This window comes from Hipposideros armiger, unplaced genomic scaffold (genome assembly GCF_001890085.2).
Source record: "Hipposideros armiger isolate ML-2016 unplaced genomic scaffold, ASM189008v1 scaffold_1229, whole genome shotgun sequence".
Classification (NCBI taxonomy): domain Eukaryota; kingdom Metazoa; phylum Chordata; class Mammalia; order Chiroptera; family Hipposideridae; genus Hipposideros; species Hipposideros armiger.
Window position 1 is genome coordinate 66,154 of NW_017732579.1, and position 22,310 is coordinate 88,463.

The window sequence follows — 22,310 nt, forward strand, 5'->3', positions numbered from 1 at the left end:
CTCATGGCAACCCAGCTCCAGGTTGAGCTGTTGTTCAGCATCTTAGCTGTGGAGGGCAGTGTCACTGGCCCTCATATATGGGATCCGAACCGGGGCCCTCTGGCATCCCAAGCGAGTTCTTAACCATCGCGCCACTCGGTCGGCCCTTTTCTATGTTTTTCAATGCAAAAATGCGTCATGAGTTTTCCGACGACCCAATAGTTATTGCCATTTTATTTTTCTGATTTTAATTTTTTAATTTTTTCATCTTCAAGAAGTCCCTCTAAGATTTCTTGTAATTCTGGTTTTGGTGTAGAAGAACTCCTTTTGTTTTTTCTTGTCTGGGAAGCTCTTCATCTGTCCTTCAATTCTGAATGATAGCTTTGCTGGGTAGAGTAATCTTGGTTGTAGGTTCTTGCTTTTCATCATTTTGAATATTTCCTGCCAATCACTCTGCCCTGCAAAGTTTCTGTTGAGAAATCAGCTGATAGTCTTATGGGAGTTCACTTGCTTTTCTCTTGCTGATTTTTAGATTCTCTTTTTGTCTTTAACCTTGGTATTTTAATTATGATGTATCTTGGTGTGGGCCTCTTTGGGTTTATCTTGTTTGCAAATCTGCACTTCTTGGCTTGTATATTATTTCCTTCCTCAGGTTAGGGATGCTTTCCATCATTATTTTCTTCAAATAGGTTTTCAGTTCTTTGCTCTCTCTCTTCTTCTGGTACCCCTATGATGCAAATGCTGTTATGCTTGATGTTGTCCCAGAGGTCCCTTAAATTATCCTCATTATTTTAGATTCTTTTTTTTTCTTTTTTTTTTTGCTGTTCTAATAGGGTGTTTTCTGCTACCTTATCTTCTAAATTGCTGCTTCTTTCCTCTGCTTCATCTAATCTACTGTTGATTCCCTGTAATGTATTCTTCATTTCCATTATTGTATTCTTTATTTCTGACTGGTTCTTTTAATGTTTTCTATATTCATTTTTATGTTTCCTATCTCTTTGTTGAAGTCCTCCCTGAGATCATTGAACATCCTTATAACCTGTGTTTTGTACTCTATGTCTGGTAGATTGTCTCCATTTTGCTTAGTTTTTTTTTCAGAACCTTTGTTCTGTTCTTTTATTTGGGAAATGTTTCTTTGTCTTCCCATTTTGGCTGCCTCCCTATATTTGTTTCTATGTATTAGGTAGGGCTGCTATGTCTCCCAGTCTTAGTACAGTGGCCTTATGTAGTAAGTGTGCTGTGAGGCTCAGTGGCACAGTCTTCCTGGTCACCTGAGCTGGGTATTCCAGGTGTGTCCCTTGTGCGGGTTGTGTGTTCCTTCCTGTTTCAGTTGAGGCTTGGTTGCTGTTTGCACAACATAGGAGGGATTGATCCTCAGCTGATTGGTTATGAGGAGTCCCCATGACTACAGTGGAGCAACTGTTGTGCAAGGGCTGACCGATGGAGCAAGATTTGTTTTAGTGGGGCTCTGGTGCCTGCCCAGTGTGCCCTTTGGCTGTGTCATCCCTGGAGGCAACTGGATGATGATCTGGCTTGGTCTGAAGCTGGCCATCGGTGTACCAACCTCCAGACTCCTGAGGAAGGACCCCACCACAGGCCAAGATAAGCTGCAGACTGCTCTGCCTAAGGCCACCTGGCATGAGCCACAAAGCAATATTGCATATGGCTGCTGCCTGTTCTGGGCTTGGACGTGCCTCCAGAGGCCAAACTGCAAACTGAAGCTGGCTGTCAATAGTGCCAGGCTTCGGGCTCCTCAGCCAGAGGTATGAGACATGCTGAAGTCTGATGATGCTTGTTTGGATTTTGTGAGATTTTAGGAAAGTCTGCAGCATGAGCCGGGACAGGCTGTTTAAACAGAAAACCACTGAAGGGGGCTTGGGTGTGCCTGTAAGTTTGATGGGGTAGGGTCTCAGGGAATCAGGGTGAATAAATGGTGCTAGCCAGGTTGATGGAAATGCCAGGAGTGGGGAGGGCTTGACAAGGGAACAATGGGTTCTGCCAACTCCTTAATCCAGGTGAAAGCTGCCCCTTCACTCCTTGCCCTGAAGCCAGACAACTCAGTTCCTCCCTATATGTCGCTGGCACCCTTTGAGCTCCTGCCCCAGCACTGGAGCTCCAAGTAAGTGAGTCTGTCTGTAAGTAAGGACATGCATGGTCCCTTTAAGAGGAGCGTCTGGGCCTCTAGCTGCCCTCTGTCCCTCTCAGCCTCAATCTCCACTGGTTTTCACATCCAGAAGTTATGGTGACTTCCTTCCCTGCACTGGAACCATGGGCTCAGGAGCTTGGTATGGGGCTGGGACCCCTTGCTTCTCTGGGGGTTCCTCTGAAGCTTATATATCCCTTCTGATTTTTAATGGTCACATGTGTGTGTGGCACCAGTCTTTTCGTGTCTTCCACCCCTCCTACCAGTTTGGAGGAAGCTTCTTCTGTGTGTCCTTAGTTGTAGGATTTCTGTTCAGGTAGACTTCAGTTGATTCTCGGTGATGGTTTTTTTGTAGTTTAGTTGTAATTTTGATATGGTCCTGAGAGGAGGTAAGCACAACGTTTATTTATTCCACCATCTATACCAGGTCTTCAGATAAACTGTATTTTTAAATCCTTCATTAGGTGACAAACATTTGGGTTGTTTCTATGTTTGACTATTATTGCTACTGAATAATGCTACTATGAACATTTATGTACAATTGTTATGTGGATAATTGTTTTAACTTTTATTTTACCTAGAAGTGGAACTGTTGTGTCATATTGTAACTCTCTCTATCTTTAATTTTTTAAGGAATTGCCAGACTTGTACAAAGTGGCTGTACCATTTTACTTTTCCACCATTACTATATGAGGGTTCTAATTTCTCTACTTCCTCACCAACGCTTGTTATTATCTGACTTTTTTATAGCCATCCTAGTGGGTGCATTTCCCTGATGGTTAATAGTTTGAACATCTTTTTTATTATAGTAATCTTAATGAATTTGAAGGGGTGTCTATTTGTCAATGAAATTTCAATATTCCTTATGACTAAAGATATTGAAGATCTTTTCATGTGCCTTTGGCTATTTTTATATCTGCTTTTTAAAATTTTTCAATTACAATTGACATTAAATATTATTTTATATTAATTTCATGTTTATACAATAGCAGTTAGACATTTATAGAATTTATGTAGAGATCTTCTCAATAAGTCTAGTACCCACTTGACACCATACATAGTTATTACAATATTATTGACTATATTCCCTATGCTGTACTTTACAACCCTGTAACTATTTTGTAATTACCAATTTGTACATCTTACACCTTTCACCTTTTTCACTCAGCCCCCCCAACCCTCCTCCCATCTGGCAACCATCAGTTTGTTGTCTATGAGTCTGTTTTTGTTTTGTTTGTTAATTTGTTTTTATCTTTAGCTTCAACATATAAGTGACATCATATGATATTTGTCTTTGTCTGACTTATTTAACTTAATATAATACCCTCTATGTCCATCCATGTTGTTGAAAATGCTAAGATTTCATTGTTGTTTTTTTTTAAGGCCAAGTAATATTCCATTGTATGTATGTACCATGTATTCTTTATTCATTCAAATATTGATGGGCACTTAGGTTGCTTCCATAGGTTGGTTATTGTTAATAATGCTGCAATGAACATAGGGGTGCATATATCTTTTTGAATTTATGTTTTAGATTATGTTGGATAAATACCAAGGAGTGGAATTGCTGGTTCATAAGGTAGTTTTATTTTTAATTTTTTGAGGAAACACCATACTGTTTTTCATAATGTCTGTACCAATTTATAATCCCACCAACAGTACATGAGAGTTCCCTTTTCTCCAGATCCTCATTAACATTTGTTGTTTGTTGATTGATTGATGACAGCCATTCTGAGAGGTGTGAGGTGATATCTCATTGCAAGTTTAGTTTGCATTTATCTGATGCATCTTTTCACATATCTATTAACCACACGCATGTTCACTTTGGAGAAATGTCTATTCAGGACCTCTGCCTATTTTGTTAATTGTTTTTGGGGTGTTAAGTAGTATAAGTTCATTACAAATTTTGGTTATTAACCCCTTATTGGATGTATCATTGACAAATATCTTGTCCCAATCTGTAGGTTGTCTTTTCACTTTGTTGATGGTTTCCTTTGCTGTTCAAAAATTTTAGTTTGATGTAGTCCAATTTTTTGTTGTGTTTTTCCCTGCCCCAGGAGATACATTAAAAAAATATTACTAAGAGCAATGTCAGAGATTTTACTGCCTATGTTTTCCTTGAGGAGTTTTATGATTTTGTGTCTTACATTTAAATCTTTAACCCATTTCAGTTTTTATTTTTTTCCTTTCTTTTTTTTTATAGTGTAGGAAGGTGGACTAGTTTCCTTTTTTTTTTGCATGTATTTGTCCAGTTTTCCCAGCGCCATTTATTAAATCAACTGTCTTTACCCCAGTGTACATTCTTGCCTCTTCTGACAAAGATTAAATGATCATATAGGCATGGCTTTATTTCTGTGCTCTTTGTTCTGTTCCATTGATCTATGTGTCTGTTTTTATGCTAGTACCATGCTGTTTTGATTACTATAAACTTGTAGTATAGTTTGATATCAGGGAGACTGATAACCTCCAGCTGTTCTTATTTATCAAGATTGCTATGGGGGCAGCTGATTAGCTCAGTTGTTTGGAGTGCAGTGCTCATAACACCAAGGTTGCCAGTTTGATTCCCACATGGGCCACTGATTTGCACCCTCCACATCTAAACTGAAACAACTACTTGACTTGGAGCTGATGAGTCCTGGAAAAATGCCCTCCACAATTAGATTGAAACAACTACTTGACTTGGAGCTGATCGTCCTGGAAAAACACACTTTCCCCCAATAAAAAAGAAAAAAAGGTTGCTAATGCTATTCAGGATCTTTGTGGTTCCATGTAAATTTTAAGATTACTTGTTCTAGTTCTGTGAAAATTGCCATTGGTATTTTGATAAGGATTGCATTGAATCTATAGATTGCTTTGGGTAGTATGGACATTTTAACCTTGTTAATTCTTCCTTTCCATGAGCACAGTATATGCTTCCATTTATTTGTATCTTCTTCACTTTCTTTCTTCAATGTCTAATTTTGCGAGCACAGGTCTTTTATCTCCTTGGTTAAATTTATTCTTAGGTATTTTATTTTGTTATGCAGTTGTAAATGGGATTGTTTTCTTAATTTCTCTTTCTGATAATTTGTTATTGGTGTATAAAAATACAATTGATTTCTAAATATTAATTTTGTATTCTGGCACTGTGCTGAATTCATTTATCACTGCTAATAGTTTTTGTGTGTGGAATCTTTAGAATTTTCACGTCATCTGCAAATAATGACAGTGTTACATCCTCCTTTACAATTTGGATGTCTTTTCTTTTTTTTGGTCTGAATACTGTGGCTTGGACTTCCAATACTCTGTTTTTTTTTTTTTTTTGCTGAGCCATCCTGCTGCCTGTTGGCAGCTCAGCAGCTGCTCAGCTCGGGCTGGACTCGAACCGCTGTTGCTCAGAGCTCAAACTCTTGAGCAAGCTCTTAACCAACTGAGCCACTCGGCCGGCCCAAATACTCTGTTGAGTAAAAGTGGTGAAATTGGACATCCTTGTCTTGTTCCATATCTTAAGGAAAAGCCTTTTAGCTTCCCCTCATTGAGTATGATGTTAGCTGTGGGTTTGTCATATATGACCTTTATTATGTTGAGTTATGTTTCCTCTATTCCTACTTTGCTGAGAGTTTTTATCATAAATGGATGCTGGATTTTGTCAAATGCTTTATCTGAATCTTTTGATATGATTATATGATTTTTATCTTTCATTTTGTTTATGTGGTGTATCACGTTAATTGATTTGCAGATATTGAACCAACCTTATATCCCAGGAATAAATCCTACTTCATCATGTTATATTCTTATTAATGTATTGTTGAATTCGGTTTGCTAATATTTTGTTGAGGATTTTAGCATCCATGTTCATCAGGGATATTGGCTTATAATTTTCTTTTTTTTGAATTGTCATTGTCTAGTTTTGGAATCAAGGTAATGCAGGCCTCATAAAATGAGCTGTGGAGCATTCCCTCCTCTTCAGTTTTTTGGAATAGTTTGAGAAGGATATGTATTAAGTCATTGTCTTTGACTTTGTTAAAATTCACCTGTGATACCATCTGGTCCAGGGTGTTTGTTTGCTTGAAGTTTTTTGACTACTGATTCCATTTTGTTAGTAGTAATTGGTCTGTTCTTATTTTCTGTTTCTTCTTGATTCAGTCTTGGAAGATTGTATGTTTCTAGGAATTTATTCTTTTTTTTCAGATTGTCCAATTTGTTGGCATATAATTGCTTGTAGTATTTTCTTATAACCCTTTGTATTTCTGTATTGTCAGTTGTCACTTCTCTTTCATCTCTTCTTTATTTATTTGGGTCTTCTTTTTTTTCTTGATGTATTTGGTTAAGAGTTTATCAATTTTGTTTATCTTTTCTGTGTATATCATACTTCATTAACACTTCACGGCAGCCCAGCTCCAGATTGAGCTGTTGTTCAGCATCTTAGCTGTAGAGGACAGTGTCACTGGCCCTCATATGTGGGATCCGAACCGGGGCCCTCTGGCATTCCAAGCCAGTTCTTAACCATCGCACCACTCGGCAGGCCCTATTTTTTTCTTTTAAATTGTTTTGACACCTGTGTTGAATAACAATTGACAAGATATATGAGGGTTTATTTCTGGATTCCCAATTCCATTCCATATGTCTATCCTTATGCCAGTACCACACTGTTTTGAAAAAAGAACCTATTGTAATGATCTTTTTTAATTGGGGAATTGGGGGAGGGGAACAGTGTTGGGGAGTTGGGGAGGGGGACCAACCAAGTTGTTGTTCTTCAATCTTAGTTGTGGAGGGTGCCAGTTGCCATCTGGCTGCCCGTTGGCAGCTCGTTACAATCTTAGTTGCGGGTGGGCATAGCCACTCTCCCATGTGGGAGTTGAACCCGGCAGCCTTAGTTAAGAGTGTGCTTTCTATCCATTGAGCCATCCGGGTAGCAGCTCAGCTCAAGGTCCCGAGTTCAGTCTTAGTTGCGGGTGGGCATAGCCCACCATCGAACATGCCATCTTGTTGTTAGGAGCACATGCTCTCACCAGCTGAGCCATCCTGCCACATGTTGGCAGCTCAGCAGCAGCTCAGCTCGGGCACAGCATCACTGGCCCATGTGGGAATTGAACTGGAGGTCCTGTTGCTTAGACCTCACGTTCTTAAGCTAACTCTTAACCAACTGAGCCACTTGGCTGGCCTTTGATTTTTTTTTTTAAAGAAAGAATTGACTTACCCACTGGATTGAGTGTAAAATGAATGACAGAATATATTTTCTTTTCAAAATGAAGTGTTAATGAAGTATGATATACACAGAAAAGAATGCACTAATTATATGTATTCAGCTTGATGATCAATTTTCACAGCTTATTCTTATATAACCATAGATAGAAATAAAACAACCAAAAGAAACCCCCAGGGTGGCCAGATAACTTAGTTGGTTAAAGCACAAGTTTTGAACAACAATGTTGCCGATTCAATTCCCACATGGGCCAGTAAACTGCGCCAGTAAGCTGCGCCCTCTACAGCTAAGATTGTGAACAACGGCTTGGCCTGGAGCTGCGCTGTCTTCAGTGGCTGACGGCCGGCGTGAGCTGCCTTGGGCTGCTGTGAGTGGCTGGTGGCCAGTGTGATTAGCTGGCTGACTGCCAGTGATTGACTGCCTCAGCCAGGTAGAGCACAATGATCATAATACCAACATGGGCCAGTGATCTGCATCCTCCACAACTAGACTGAGAATAATGGCTTGAGGAGGGGATGGAGGGGGATGGGGACGCCCAGAATATTATCAGTACCACAGAAAGAATGGCACAATATTTTTAATGATTTATTTTTTCTTTCAAAATAATAATATAAAAGGTAGATTTTTCATGGGAACCTTCTATGTTGTATCATGTTAAAAATTATTAAAAGTTTCTATATATCTTGTTTCCATCCTGCAATCCTGACACTTTACATTGATACTTTACATTTTCACAGGGATTTGTGTCATTCAAGGATGTAATTGTAGACTTCAGCAGGGAGGAGTGGCAACAATTAAACTTCGCTCAGAAAAGCCTATACAGGGATGTAATGCTGGAAAACTATTTCAACTTGATCTCAGTGGGTAAGCATGCTCTGCTGGGTATAAGGCTGTTCTTAATCATGTATGTTTTCTTTCCCACAGAATTTCTGAGTCTGTGGGATCTCTGAGGTATGCAGGACTTGTATAGCTGAGAGACATTGTAAGTGTGTAAATTTTTGTCCATATTTTGCCCTGTGTTTTTAATAATCTGTTGGGTATTATGAATATACTGCTGTTTCCCATGAACTTTGCTGAAAAGTAAATAGAATGCTGCATTGTATGGTATCAAACTAAGCCTTCTATCATTTCCTGTTAATAGGGTGTGAAGTTCCCAAACCAGAAGTCATTTTCAACTTGGAGTAAGTAGAAAAGCCATGTGTGTTAGATGATGAAACCTCAAGTCACAGCTGTCTAAGTGAGTACTGAACCAATAGCATGCATGGGAGGCAGTACAACTGAACTGTAGTTATGCTGTCAGAGGCTGGCAACTTTGAAGGGCTATTAATATGACATGTCTGTAACATTCTGATCTATTGGAACTACATGGAAAGAATTGATATTGGTCCCTTGGATATACTGGGGGTGCCAAAAAAGTGTATACACATAACTTGTATTCATCTTTTATTATTGGTATATATTGACTATTATAATTTTAATACAGTTTTTTTCCTTTCTTAACGTTTTAAGGTCCTTTCACATATCAGTGTGTTCTTTACTTGACATTTTAGGAGAGAATGTACAATAAATTACTGGTACTTTGAATCCTTAGTGTCTTGTGTTTTTGCTTTCTTTCCTTTTCTCTACCATGTTAATTCTTTTTATTCCATCAAGATCTTAACCCCCCCCCCTTTTTTTTACACATTCAGACACTCATAGATTTGCTTTTTAAAAAAATTATTGTGGGGCCGGCCGGGTGGCACAGTTGGTTAAGAGTGCAAGCTCTGAGCAACAGGGTCGCCAGTTCAATTCCCACATGGGCCAGTGAGCTGCGTCTGAGCTGAGCTGCTGCTGAGGTGCTAATGGGCAGCCAGATGGCTCAGCTGGTGAGAGCGCGATGGTGGGCTGTGCCCCCCTGCAACTAGATTGAAAGTGGTGACTGGACTTGGGGCTGAGCTGCACCCTCCACAACTAAGGCTGAAGGACAACAACTTGACTTGGAGCTGATGCATCCTGGAAAAACACAATGTTCCCTTCCCCCAATTGTCCAACACTGTTCTATTCCCCAATTCCCTGATAAAATCTTTAAAAAAAATTATTGTGGATCACACTCTTGCTGGGTTTTTTTTCATTTTCTCTCCTCTTAATGCTTCAGAATTGTCATCTAGTGATGGCCTTATTTTATTATTATTATCTCCCATGCCTCTCCTCCTACTGTTAACTTTGAGGGTACCACTTGGGGACAGCTTTTTCTGTATATTACATTATCAATTATAGTTACTGACATTTTCTTCCCACTTGGCAGGTGTCACACAACACTGACTTGGTCTCTAATTTATTTACTTTGATATTTTACAAAAAACTTTTGTACCTGTGTGTAGGAAATTGGCCTCATTCTAGCTCTCATTAAGTATTCAATTTCATTATCAATGTGTTTCTCATAAGATAGTGCTCTCTTATTTTTTCTTCTTTATCCCTTTTAATTCTCACTCCACATACTTATTTTTATCTTTTCCAGAGGATAAAGCTGCTCTTATATATTTGATATGTTTTCTACCTATCTTTGAATTTGTGGGGTATGTGTAAAATTTTAATTATTGTTTTTTTTTAAGATTTTATTGGGGAATTGGGGAAAGGAACAGTGTTGGAAAATTGGGGGAGGGGAACATTGTGTTTTTGCAGGACCCATCAGCTCTAAGCCAGGTTGTTGTCCTTCAATCTTAGTTGTGTAGGGCGCAAGGTCAGCTCCAAGTCCAGTCACCACTTTCAATCTAGTTTCGGGGGGTATGGGGAGCACGCAGCCCACCATCCCATGCAGGAGTCGAACCGGCAACCTTGCTGTTAAAAGCATGCACTCTCACCAGCTGAGCAACTGCTCAGCTCAAGATGCTGTGTTCAATCTTAGTTTTGGGGGACAGGGCACAGCCCACCATCCCATGTGGGAGTCGATCTGGCAACCTTGTACAGCGGAACCATCCAGCCACCCATTGGCAGCTCAGTGGCAGCTCAGCTCAGGTGCAGCTCACTGGCCCATGTGGGAATTGAACCAGCAACCCTGTTGCTCAGAGCTCATGCTTTAAACAACTGTGCCCCCTGGCCAGCCCAAATTATTTGTATTTTTTTTGTAGAAATGGGACTGTGCTATATAGCTCACTCAGTTGTGTTTTTTTTCTCTCCACTAAAGTGGTTCAATTTGCAATGTATATTTTTGGTTTATTGCTTTTAACTGAAGCATAGCATCCTGTAGTATTGATATTCAAGGTGTGATCAAACAACATAGTGTATGTTTAAATAAAAAATTTATTACAGTAAAAGAGACATTGTCATTAATCCCCCTCAAAATACTCCCCCTTGCTTCGAACACACTTATCCCATCATTCTTGCCACTTTCTGAAGCAGTTCTGGAAGTCCTCTTTCGTGACTGTCTTTAGTTGTGCTGTCACGTCTGCCTCGATGTCCTGAATCATTTTGACTTTGGGGAAGAGCCATAAGTTGCACGGTGCGAGATCCGGTGAATAAGGTGGATGAGAACACACTGTAATGTTATGTTTTTTTGGACAGAAATTGCCATATATCAGAAGCGATGTGTGACACAGAGCGTTGTCATGATGGAGGATGATTTAGGGACACTTTAAAACACACCTCCAATTCCCCAATTAAAAAAAAAAGATGTAATCAGCAGGGGAGGGGGGTCACAAGGCTGAGGCCAATGCCGCAGTTTCCCTTGGAGTCTGGAAAATAAACTAATACGTTTTGTAGTGACATGGATAGTGCAAGGAATGCAGTTTGTTAGATAGACAGAGTCAGAGTTTAAACTGCAAAAGTGGCCTAGTCACTCAAGCAGGATTAGAGACCAAATTGCAGAATGGTTTAGACATTCAGTCACAAAATTCAGTCACTCTCCTCAGGGAACAGAACTTCTGGACTGTACAGCACATCAACCAACACTGAGAATTCTGCTTGCATCATCAGGCTGAACTGTTGCTCCAAGGAGGCCACTACATCCTAAGGAATAAAGCACAAAGAACCCATGTGAAGACCTAAGTCCAATGTTATAGTAGATATGTTATTATCTAACACATGACAAATTCTTCTCTCAATGGGTTTGTAAGCTGAAGAAAGAACATGATTCATATTTGTACTTTACATTTGTCTACTTTCCATAGTCATATTTACTTTATTTTAACATTTTCTTTTGTGATCCCCCTGCACCTGACACTTTGAATATTTTATCTGCTTATTCAGATACTACACATACTTATATTTTGTGCTCAGGTTTCACATCCTGAATTGAACCTATTATGGCATACATTGATTTTCCCCTATTCTTATTCTCCAACCCACATACATTCAGAGAAAACTACATTAAGTGATGTGATAACTGAGTCTTTTACCCTTGTTTTCTCCCAATGTTTCTGTAGAGAATATTTAGTAATATTCTTGAATTAAATTCTTGACTTTATCTGATGTGGCAGAAGAGGTTTATTCTGCTGTTTCAGAGGGACTTGAAATTTTTTCTGCTAGGAACAATTCAAAGACCAATAATTATAAATGCAAAGGTAATATAACTACATGCAGTGCTTAAAATTGCAGGCTTTGTACACTAAGCTTTTGTTATGGCTCAATTTGATTATGCCAATTAAGTATGAGTGGCTCAGAATATCTGGTCTTTTTTTTTTGTTTGTTAAAAGAAAAGAAAGCTTTCCTGGAGTTGTGCTGAGATTTCAGATTAGTTTTTAGAGCATAGAACCCTAAATATTCTGTGAAGACAATGAATTTTGAATAGAAACAGGATTAGCAAAAAGAAGCTTAATGGGGAAAAGGAAAATAATGTATGTTTGGATTTAGTAATAAAATAGACTTGTGATTAGTTGAAAGATAGCTTGCAAATACACATACCATTGGCCTGAATTATGATTTTGTATTTTATTGGATGAGTAGTGACAGGAATTGTATATAATTAAACTTTTTAACACAGGAGTAACTTTTTTACATTGAACATTGTTGGTAGTAATGTAAATGATGTCAGACATAGCAATAGATTTGTAAGTTAAAGAATGTGAGGGGCTGGCCGAGTGGCTCAGTTGGTTAAGAGTTGGCTTGGGATGTGAGCTCTGAGCAGCAGAGCTGCCGGTTCAGTTCCCACATGGCCCAATAACGCTGCACCCCTTATAGCTAAGATGGTGAACAACAGCTCGACCTGGTGCTGGGCTGCCATGAATGGCCGGTGAAAGTGTAGGCTGCAGCCCCTGCTGCAGTGGGCTGCTGTGAGCTACCATCAGTGGCTGGCAGCCAGCGAGAGCTCCTGCAAGCTGCCGTGAGCGGCCGTCCAATGGCTGGAGACCGACTGCCTCAGCCAGGAAGAGCACAATGATCACAATACCAACATAGGCCAGTGAAGCGATGTTCTCCACAACTAGACTGAAGAACTAAAGGACAGCAACTTATCTGTTCCCTTTCCCTGATTCCCCAATAAAAAAATCTTAAAAAAAAAGAATATGAAAGATTGCAAAAGATAAAAATTCATATTTAGGAATCTTGTATGAGATGCCTCAAGATTAATGAAAGCCATTAATGTGTATGAGTAAAAATGTAATATAACAGTTAAAGAATGTGTTTGGGAAAATGCAAAGCTCTAGAAAGAGTAAAATGCATATGAGGTTAGACTGTATCTACAAGTATATTCAAGAACTCTAGTAGAATAAGATAATAGTATAATCTAGTTTTTACATAAACATTTCCTGAGAATCTATTCCAGAATTTGAAATATTATTGATTCTTATTCTGGGCAAGAATGGTATATTGGAGTAAAGCCAATCTCCTGTCATTAGGAGAACCTAAGAAACATGACAGCTCCAAGGTGAGTGGTCCAGGTCTTCCAGGCCATTCAGGAACAAAGTTTCTAGAAAGTCATTGCACCACCATCCCCTGACTCGGTTTGGCAAACATTTTCTGTAAAGATCCAGAAGTAAATATTCTAGGCTTTGTGAGCCATAAGATTGCTGGCATAACTACTCAATTCTTCAGTGGTAGCCCCAAAGCAGCTATAATAAATCAATGAATGTGTGTGACTGTTTTCATTAAGAACTTTAAGGGTATGGAAATTTAAATTTCATGTAATTTTCATGTGTCATGAAGTATTATTTTTCTTTTGATTTTTTTCAAGCATTCAAAAACACAAAATCCATTCTTAGCTTTTGGGTAGAGACCTGGATTTAGCCTGAGGGTTGTAGTTTTCTGACCTCAGCCTAGGGCATTGCCAGTTGCATATGAGCAGAACTGGATGCTGCCAGTTTGGAACAGAGCCAGTGGGAAAGAAGAGGGTGGTGGGAGAAACACCCAATTCCTTAATATATTGGCCTTGTCACAACAAATATAATATTTTACTCCCATTTAATTGGTAAGAAGTGAATCATTTGGCTTCTCCCAATGGCAGATGAGGTTAGATAGACCTGTTGTTCTGAGGAAACCACGTGCTTGGCTACAATCTTAATATTGTTGAAGGAAAGGGACAGAGACTTCCATTCTCTGCTTCTGATGGCTTTCTGCTATTATATGCTTCCTATTAGATGCATGTGTCTCTGCACTCCAAACCAGGGATAAAGAATTAAATCACAGGTGGCTATTTACTGCCTGGCTACTGATGACAGAAGCTACAGTAGTTGTTATTGAAATCACAGTGGTTTATAGGAAAAAAAGAAAGCAGGATGATTAGTGAAGATTTATAGATAAAGGATAATAAGAATCTAGATTCAGAAATACTTCTTTTAAGCCTCATAGTTTGTCACTTTGTTCTTCTGAGACCTTATTATGTAGTTATGCTGCATACATAGAACTGATGTGCTTTGGTTTGAATTTCATCTTCCCCAATTACTAAACACTTTATTTGGAAAAGTTACTTACCTCTTCTGAGGCTCAATTTCCTCTTCTGTAAAATAGGGTCAATAATAATTCGAACAGCAAAGGGACAACCAAGATGGCACAGTAGGTAAATACTGTGTTTACCTTCTCTCACAACCACATCAAAATTACAACAAATCTACAAAACAGCCATTATTGAGAATTGCCTAATATCGAGCTGAACTGAAGCCTTTCAACTAAGGACTTGCAGAAGAAGCCACCTCCAGACTGGTAGGAAGGTCACAAACGTGGAGCAGACTGGTCCCACACCCATGTGTGACCATTAAAGATTGAAAGGGCTATTTTGGCTGTGGGGGTCCCCCATCTCCTAAAGGAGTGAGAGATTCCAGCCCAGGGTTCCAGTGCCAGGGAGAGAAGTCCCCATAATTTCTGGTTGTGAAAACCAGTGGAAATGGTTACTGAGTGAGAGAGTACAGTTGCACTCACAGGTGCTTCTCTTAAAGGGACTGTGCACGGACTTACCCATCAGTGGAATCACTGGCTCTGAGCTCCAGCACTGGGGCAGCAACTGGAAAGGTGGCAGGGACACATGGTGGGGAACTGAGTTGTGTGGCTTGGGACAGGGGTTGGAAGGGCAGCTTTCTCCTGACGGAGGACCTGGCAGAGGTCATTGTTTCTTTGCTGAGCCCTCCCCATTCCCGGCATGTGAAGACTGGTGGCTGCTGTTTCTGAGCCTCCGCTGACTCTTCACTATGCCCTGGTGATTTGAGACCTTGGCCCAGCCCAACTTTCGGGCACACCCAGCCTGCTTTCAGTGGCTTTTATGTGCAGACTGCCTGCCTTGGCTCAAGTTGCAGACTTTCCTAGGGTCTCTCAAAGGTTTGCAGAACCCACACAAGAAGCATCTGCCTTGAATATGTCCTGTCCCTCTGGCTGAGCGGCCCTAAGTGGGGTATTAGCAGCAGCCGACCTTGGTTTGCGGCTTGGCCTTTCAAGGTGCTTCCAAGCACAGCAGAGGTGGCAGTCATCTGCGGATTCCTTTCTGGCTCCAGCTGGGTGGCCCCGGATGTGGCATGGGCTGTGGCTTAACTTGATCTACAGCGAATCCCCTCCAAGGTGGTCCCGGGGCTGGTGCCCCCAGTGGCCAGCTTCAAAATGAACTGGAGCATTACCCAGGCACTTCCAAGTACGACACACCCATGGGTGAATTGGTCAGGCACTAAAGTCCTGCTGAGGCAGATCCTGCTCCATAGGATCAGCCCCTGTACCACAGCTCTTCCGCTGTAGTCAAGGCCAGTCCTCATAACCAGTGAGCCCAAGGGTCAGTCCCCCCTACTGATGTGCAATTATCAACCAAGGATCAACTACAAGAGGAGGGCACACACAAGGGACACACCTGGAGTGCATGGCTCAGGGGACCAGAAAGACTGTGCCACTGAACCCCACAGCACACCTACTATATAAGGCCACTCTACTAAGACTAGAACACATAGCAGCCCTGCCTAATAAAAAGAAACAAACACAGGTAGGCAGTCAAAATAAGGAGACAAAGAAACATGTCCCAAATAAAAGAACAGAACAAAGCTCTAGGAAAAGAACTAGCAAAACAGAGATAAGCAATCTATCAGATGCAGAATTCCAAACATTGGTTATAAGAATGCTCAATGATCTCAGGGAGAACTTCAACAGAGAGATAGGAAGCAGAAAAAATGAAGATGGAAACCATGAAAAAGAACCAGTCAGAAATAAATAATACAGTAATGGAAATGAAGAATATATTACAGGGAGTCAATATATTACATTGATATATTACAGATTAGATGAAACAGGATCCAACCAGCAATGTAGATGGTAAGGTAGCAGAAAACACCCAACTAGAACAGCAAAAAGAGAAAAGAATCCAAAAAATTGAGGAGAGTTTAAGAGACCTCCAGGACAATGTCAAGCATACCAACATTCGCATTTTAGGAGTACCAGAAGGAGAAGAGAGAGATCACGGAATTGAAAACCTATTTGAAGAAATAATGAGAGAGAACTTCCCTAACCTGGTGAAGGAAATGGACATACAAGCCCAGGAAGCATAGAGAGTCCCAAACAAAATAAACCCAAAGAGGCCAACACCAAGACACATCATAATTAAAATGCCAAAAGTTTAATACAAAGAGAATCTTAAAAGCACCAAGAGAAAAGCAGTTAGTTACCTTCAAGGGAGCCCCCACAAGATTGGCAGCTGATTTCTCAACAGAAACTTTGCAGGCAAGAAGGGAGTGACAGGAAATATTCCAAGTGATGAAAGGCAACGACATACAACCAAGATTGCTCTACCCAGCAAGGCTGTCATTTAGAGTTGAAGGACAGATAAGGAGCTTCCCAGACAAGAAAAAAGCTGAAAGAGTTCATCACCACCAAACCAGCATTACAAGGACTCTTAGAGGGACTTTTTTAAGATGGGAGGGGGGTTAAGGATGGGTGAAAGGGGGGTTAAGGAAGGGATTAAGAAGTACAAATTTGTTGTTACACAGTAGTCATGGAGATGTAGGGTATAGCATAAGGAATATAGTCAATAATATTGTAATAACTATGTATGGTCCAGATTGGTACTAGATCAGGGTGATAGATGGGAATGGGGTTGGGACAGGGAGAAAAAGGTGAAGGCATTAAGAAATACAAATTGATAGTTAATACAGTATGGGGAATATAATCAACAATGTTATAAAGATCATGTAAGGTGCCAGATGGGCAGATTTATCAGGGGGATCATGTCATAGACTGTGTAGATGCCTGACCAATGCACTATACACCTGAAGCTGATGTAGAATAATATTGAATGTCAACTATAACTAAATATTTAGGTATATATAGTCATGGGATGTGGAGTACAACATAGGAAATTAGTCGATGGTATTGTAATAGCTATATAAAGATGTCAGAGGGGTAGTAGCTTGGGGGTTGGGTTATCACTTTATGAGTGGTTTAACTGTCTAACTATAATGTTGCTTTGTACACCTGAAACTAATAAAAAATAAGTAAATTAAAATAATTTGAACAGCAAATGGTTGTGATTATTTTTTATTTTTATTTATTTATTTATTTATTTATTAAAGGATTTATTGGGGAGTTGGGGGAGGGGAACAGACAAGTTGCTGTTGTTTTGTTCTTCAGTCTAGTTGTGGAGGATGTTGCTTCACTGGCCCAAGCTGGTACCATCATTGCGCTCTTCCCGGGCGAGGCAGTCAGACTCCAGCCATTGGACAACCGCTCACGGCAGCTGCTGGCCGCTCACGCTGGCTGCTGGCTACAAACGGTAGTTTATGGCAGCCCACTGCAGCAGAGGACTGCAGCCTACACAGTCGCCGGGGACCCATGGCAGCCCAACTCCAGGTCCTGGGCTCCCGTTCACCATCTTAGCTGCAGAGGGCAGTGTCACTGGTTCTCATATGTGGGATCCGAACTCGGGCCCTCTGGCATCCCAAGCCAGTTCTTAACCAACGCGCCACTCAGCCGGCCCAGGTTGTGATTATATTTAAATTAGTTGATAAAGAACTTAGAATAATTCCTGGCACATCTAAATGCTATTCTTTATCATACAGTAAATATAATGTAAGTGCTCATTTATTACTATATATTATATATAAATGTTACTATACATATATTTATACATATTTTATATTTTTATATATTTATTATATTTATATAGAACTTCCCCCATTTCTCTGTGTTCACTCTGAATCAACTCTATATTTTATTCTACCTATGGTCTGTTTACTGTTATTTGTGTGTTTTTTTTTTCTTTCTGTTTCAGATGGGGATATTTGTTCTGAAACTTCACAACAGGGAATATCTGAAGAAGTTTCAATCCAGTTTGAGAGAATTTATCTCTTTACAAGAGAAGATCCATATTCCATTTTAGAAGAATTGTGGCAAGATGATGAACAGATAGGAAGATGTGAGAAAAACCAGAACAAACATTTACGTCACATTGCCTCCATCAACAAGAAAACACTAGCTAATGAGAGGGATTATGAATATAAGAACATTGGGAAAATAGTTCATGTAAACACATACCTTGTTACTTCAAGAAGACTCCATAACTATGACTCATTTGGAAAGAGTTTGAAGCCTTTTGTAAGCTTATGTAATTGTAATAGAAACAATGAAACAAAAAATCTTTATAAGATTATTGAATATGGTAATAGTTTTACTTATATGAATTCTCATACAGAAATGAATGCTTGTGAATGTAATCAATGTGAGAAACTTCTGAGTCATAAGAAAGCTCTCATTCAACATAAAAAAATTCATAATGGAGAGAACCTCTATTTACTTTCTTATTGTGTAAACACTTTCACCCAGAAGTCACACCTCTTTGCACATGATAGTATTTATACTGAAGAGAAATGTGAATGCAGCAAATGTGAGACAATCTTCTCTCAGAAGTCCCAACTTGCTGTACCTCAGAAGGTTTACACAGGAGAGGAAAGTTATATATGCACAGAGAATCACTATAAATGCAGTGAATACATAAAAGCATTTATCCAGAAGTCAGATCTGTTCAGATTCCAAGGAATTCATTCTGGAGAAAAACTGTATGAACACATTGAATGTGGAAAAAACATATCTCAGAATTCAAACCTCAATATACATAAAAAAATTCATACTGTGGAGAAACACTTTGAATGTACTGAATGTGGAAAAGCCTTCACAAGGAAGTCAACACTAAGTATGCATCAGAAAATTCATACGGGAGAAAAACCATATGTATGTACTGAATGTGGGAAAGCCTTTATTCGGAAGTCACATCTTATTACACATGAGATAATTCATACTGGAGAGAAACCCTATGAATGCAGTGACTGTGGGAAAGCCTTTATAAAGAAGTCACATCTCCATGTGCATCAGCGAATTCACACAGGAAAGAATCCCTTTATATGTTCAGAATGTGGGAAGGTCTTTACCCATAAGACAAATCTCATTATACACCAGAAAATTCACACTGGAGAAAGACCCTATATCTGTACTGAATGTGGGAAGGCCTTTACTGACAGGTCAAATCTGATTAAGCACCAAAAAATTCATACTGGAGAGAAGCCCTATAAATGCAGTGACTGTGGAAAATCATTCACCTGGAAGTCACGGCTCAGGATACATCAGAAATGTCATACTGGAGAGAGACATTATGAGTGCAGTGAATGTGGGAAAGAATTCATTCAGAAGTCAACACTAAGTGTGCACCAGAGAACTCATAGAGGGGAAAGACCCTATGTTTGCACTGAATGTGGGAAGGCCTTTTTCCACAAGTCACATTTTATTACACATGAGAGAATTCATACTGGGGAGAAACCTTATGAATGCCGTGACTGTGGGAAATCCTTTACTAAGAAATCACAACTCCATGTACATCAGCAAATTCACACAGGAGAGAAACCTTACAGATGTGCTGAATGTGGAAAGGCCTTCACTGACAGATCAAATCTCTTTACACACCAGAAAATTCATACCGGAGAGAAACCATATAAATGCAGTGACTGTGGAAAAGCCTTCACTCGGAAGTCAGGCCTCCATATACATCAGCAGTCTCATACTGGAGAAAGACATTATGAGTGCAGTGAATGTGGCAAAGCCTTTGCAAGAAAATCAACACTAATTATGCATCGAAGAATTCATACAGGAGAGAAGCCCTATATTTGTACTGAATGTGGGAAGTCCTTCATCCAGAAGTCCCACTTAAACCGACATCGGAGAATTCACACTGGAGAGAAACCCTATGAATGCAGTGACTGTGGGAAAGCCTTTATAAAGAAGTCACAGCTCCATGAGCATCAGCGAATTCACACAGGAGAGAAACCATATATATGTGCTGAATGTGGAAAGGCCTTCACCATCAGATCAAATCTTATTAAACACCAGAAAATTCATAATAAACAGAAACCCTATAAATGCAGTGACTTTAGGAAAGCCTTCAACTGGAAGCCACAACTCAATATACATCAGACATCTGATACTGGGGAAATAGAATGCTCAGTGTCACAATCATGGTGTGGGGATACAGGTTGTGAAATGCTACAGCTTAACTAAGAAGCAGGAGGTAACCAAAGCCAACTTTCCTCTATCTACTCAGAAGTATGAATATCGGTCACATAGCAGATGTTTAGTTACACATATGGGGAGACATTTTGGAGAAAGTGTTTAAGCAATGTATAATGGTTGTGCTTGGTTATTTGACAGATACTGGAATTGTCAAGCTCCTGCAAATAATAGTAAATATGCAAGGAGATAACTTGGCAATCTTTCTTGTTTCACATATTGGATAAGCAGTTTTATAACTTCAGGGCTGTTGAGTTTGCCCTGGGTAGCAAAAATATGTAGTATTGATCAAATGAATTTCTTAGTGAGTAGAGTGCTAAGAAAAGTTTTCATTGTCTAAAAACCCTAAAAACACTGAAATTAAGGCAAAAGTATATACAATTCAGGTCTATAATGAAAAGCCAGAAGTTTTTGTGAAAATTAACATTAGAGACACAAGGGAGTGTACATATTTTTCTTTTCTTCGGGAAATTACTATTATTTATTATTTATAGTGTCTATTAGTGTGTGGAAACTTGGATAAGAAAATTTTAAATGTACAATTTGACTTGAGATTGGCAAATCAGAACCACAGGCTTATCTGAATATTTATAGGCATCTTTAGGTAACCAGTATGTTCTCTCATTTATTAATTCTTTGCCATGGCAGCAGGTAACTCACATCCAAAAGTAAAAGTGCTCCCAGCTTATATTCCAAGAGTGATCAGTGATGTAAGCAGCTGCCCCATAGACAGCCTGTCACCTTAGCACTGGCCCTGAGCTCATGAAACTTAGCCATAGGTTAAAGATCTAGATATCAGCACTTTGGATTCTCAGCCTTGTCCACAGAAACCCATTCTTTCTTGCTGATTTCTGTTTGAAAAAAGAGACAAGAAAATGGGTTTTAAAACTTAGAATGCTTGCCTTCCAATTTTATTAATGATTTCTCTACATATTCATTACATGCTAGGTAATTGTGGGACACAATTGTCTTACATTTGAGCTTTTCTTAGAAGATATAACATAGAACAGGGTTCAGCAAACTGCAGCTAGCGAGTCACATGTGGCTCTTTGGGTATGTTCTGTCTCAAAAGTTTGCCGACCCCTAGAAGAGCCATTCCTGTCTCTCACAACAATTTAAAAATTATTTGAGAGCCATAAATATATTTTTACATAATCACCATTATGTGAATATCCTTTAAAAATTTTATAAATGAAACTATGATAGTTTTATTTTCATTTTCAATTTTATTTCAGAGCCACATGCATACAAGCCACAGTTTGCTGACCCCTGGCAGCTCTTCCATTTCAAAACTTTGCCGACCCCTGATATAGAAGCACATTTGTAAGAATACTCTTATTAAACCCTCCCAATCTTTACAAATTAATCTTATATTTTAAAATCCTTTATAGGCTTTTTTTAAAAGATTTTATTGGGGAATTGGGGGAGGGGAACAGTGTTGGGGAATCATGGAAGGGGAACAGACAAGTTGCTGTCCTTTTGTTCTTCAGTCTAGTTGTGGAGGACGTCACTTCACTGGCCCATGTTGGTATTATCATTGCGCTCTTCCCGGGTGAGGCAGATCAGTCGCCGGCCTCTGGACGCCACTCATGGCAGCTCACGCTGGCTCCTGGCTGCTCATACTGGCTGTCAGCCACTCACTGTAGCTCATGGCAGCCCACTGCAGCAGGGGCTGCAGCCTACGCCATCACCGGTGACTCACAGCAGCCCAGCTCCAGGTTGAGCTGTTGTTCACCATCTTAGCTGTAGAGGGCGCAGCATTGCTGGCCCTAATGTGGGATCCGAACCGGGGCCCTCCTGTTCAGAGCTGGTGTCCCAAGCCAACGCTTAACCAGTGCATCACTCAGCCGGCCTTAGACTTTTAAAAAAAATTTATTAAATATTGAAAAAAGTGTCTTATAATCTTCCAGAATAATTGTGAATTTGTCTCTTTTAGAGCTACCAATTTTGGCTTTATGTATTTTGAGTCTGTTTTTACATACATTCAAATTTAGATTTGTTATACTTTCCCTGGTTAATTGAAACAATCATGAGATGCCCCTTTTTCTCTCTCTGATGTTTTTTTACTTAAAATTTACT

The 22,310-nt window shown here is 39.7% G+C and overlaps 1 protein-coding gene across 1 annotated transcript in view; it reads left to right on the forward strand.

Annotated features, from left to right (window-relative positions):
* The window catches only part of ZNF484 (zinc finger protein 484), a 72,669-nt gene extending 51,374 nt beyond the window's left edge, over positions 1-21,295 (forward strand). Inside the window, 3 exon segments of the mRNA XM_019633041.1 lie at positions 8,045-8,171; positions 8,449-8,544; positions 17,950-21,295. Of these exon segments, the coding sequence (XP_019488586.1) occupies positions 8,045-8,171; positions 8,449-8,544; positions 17,950-20,222 (2,496 nt within the window). The 3' untranslated portion in view covers positions 20,223-21,295.
* Positions 21,296-22,310: the final 1,015 nt, after the last annotated feature.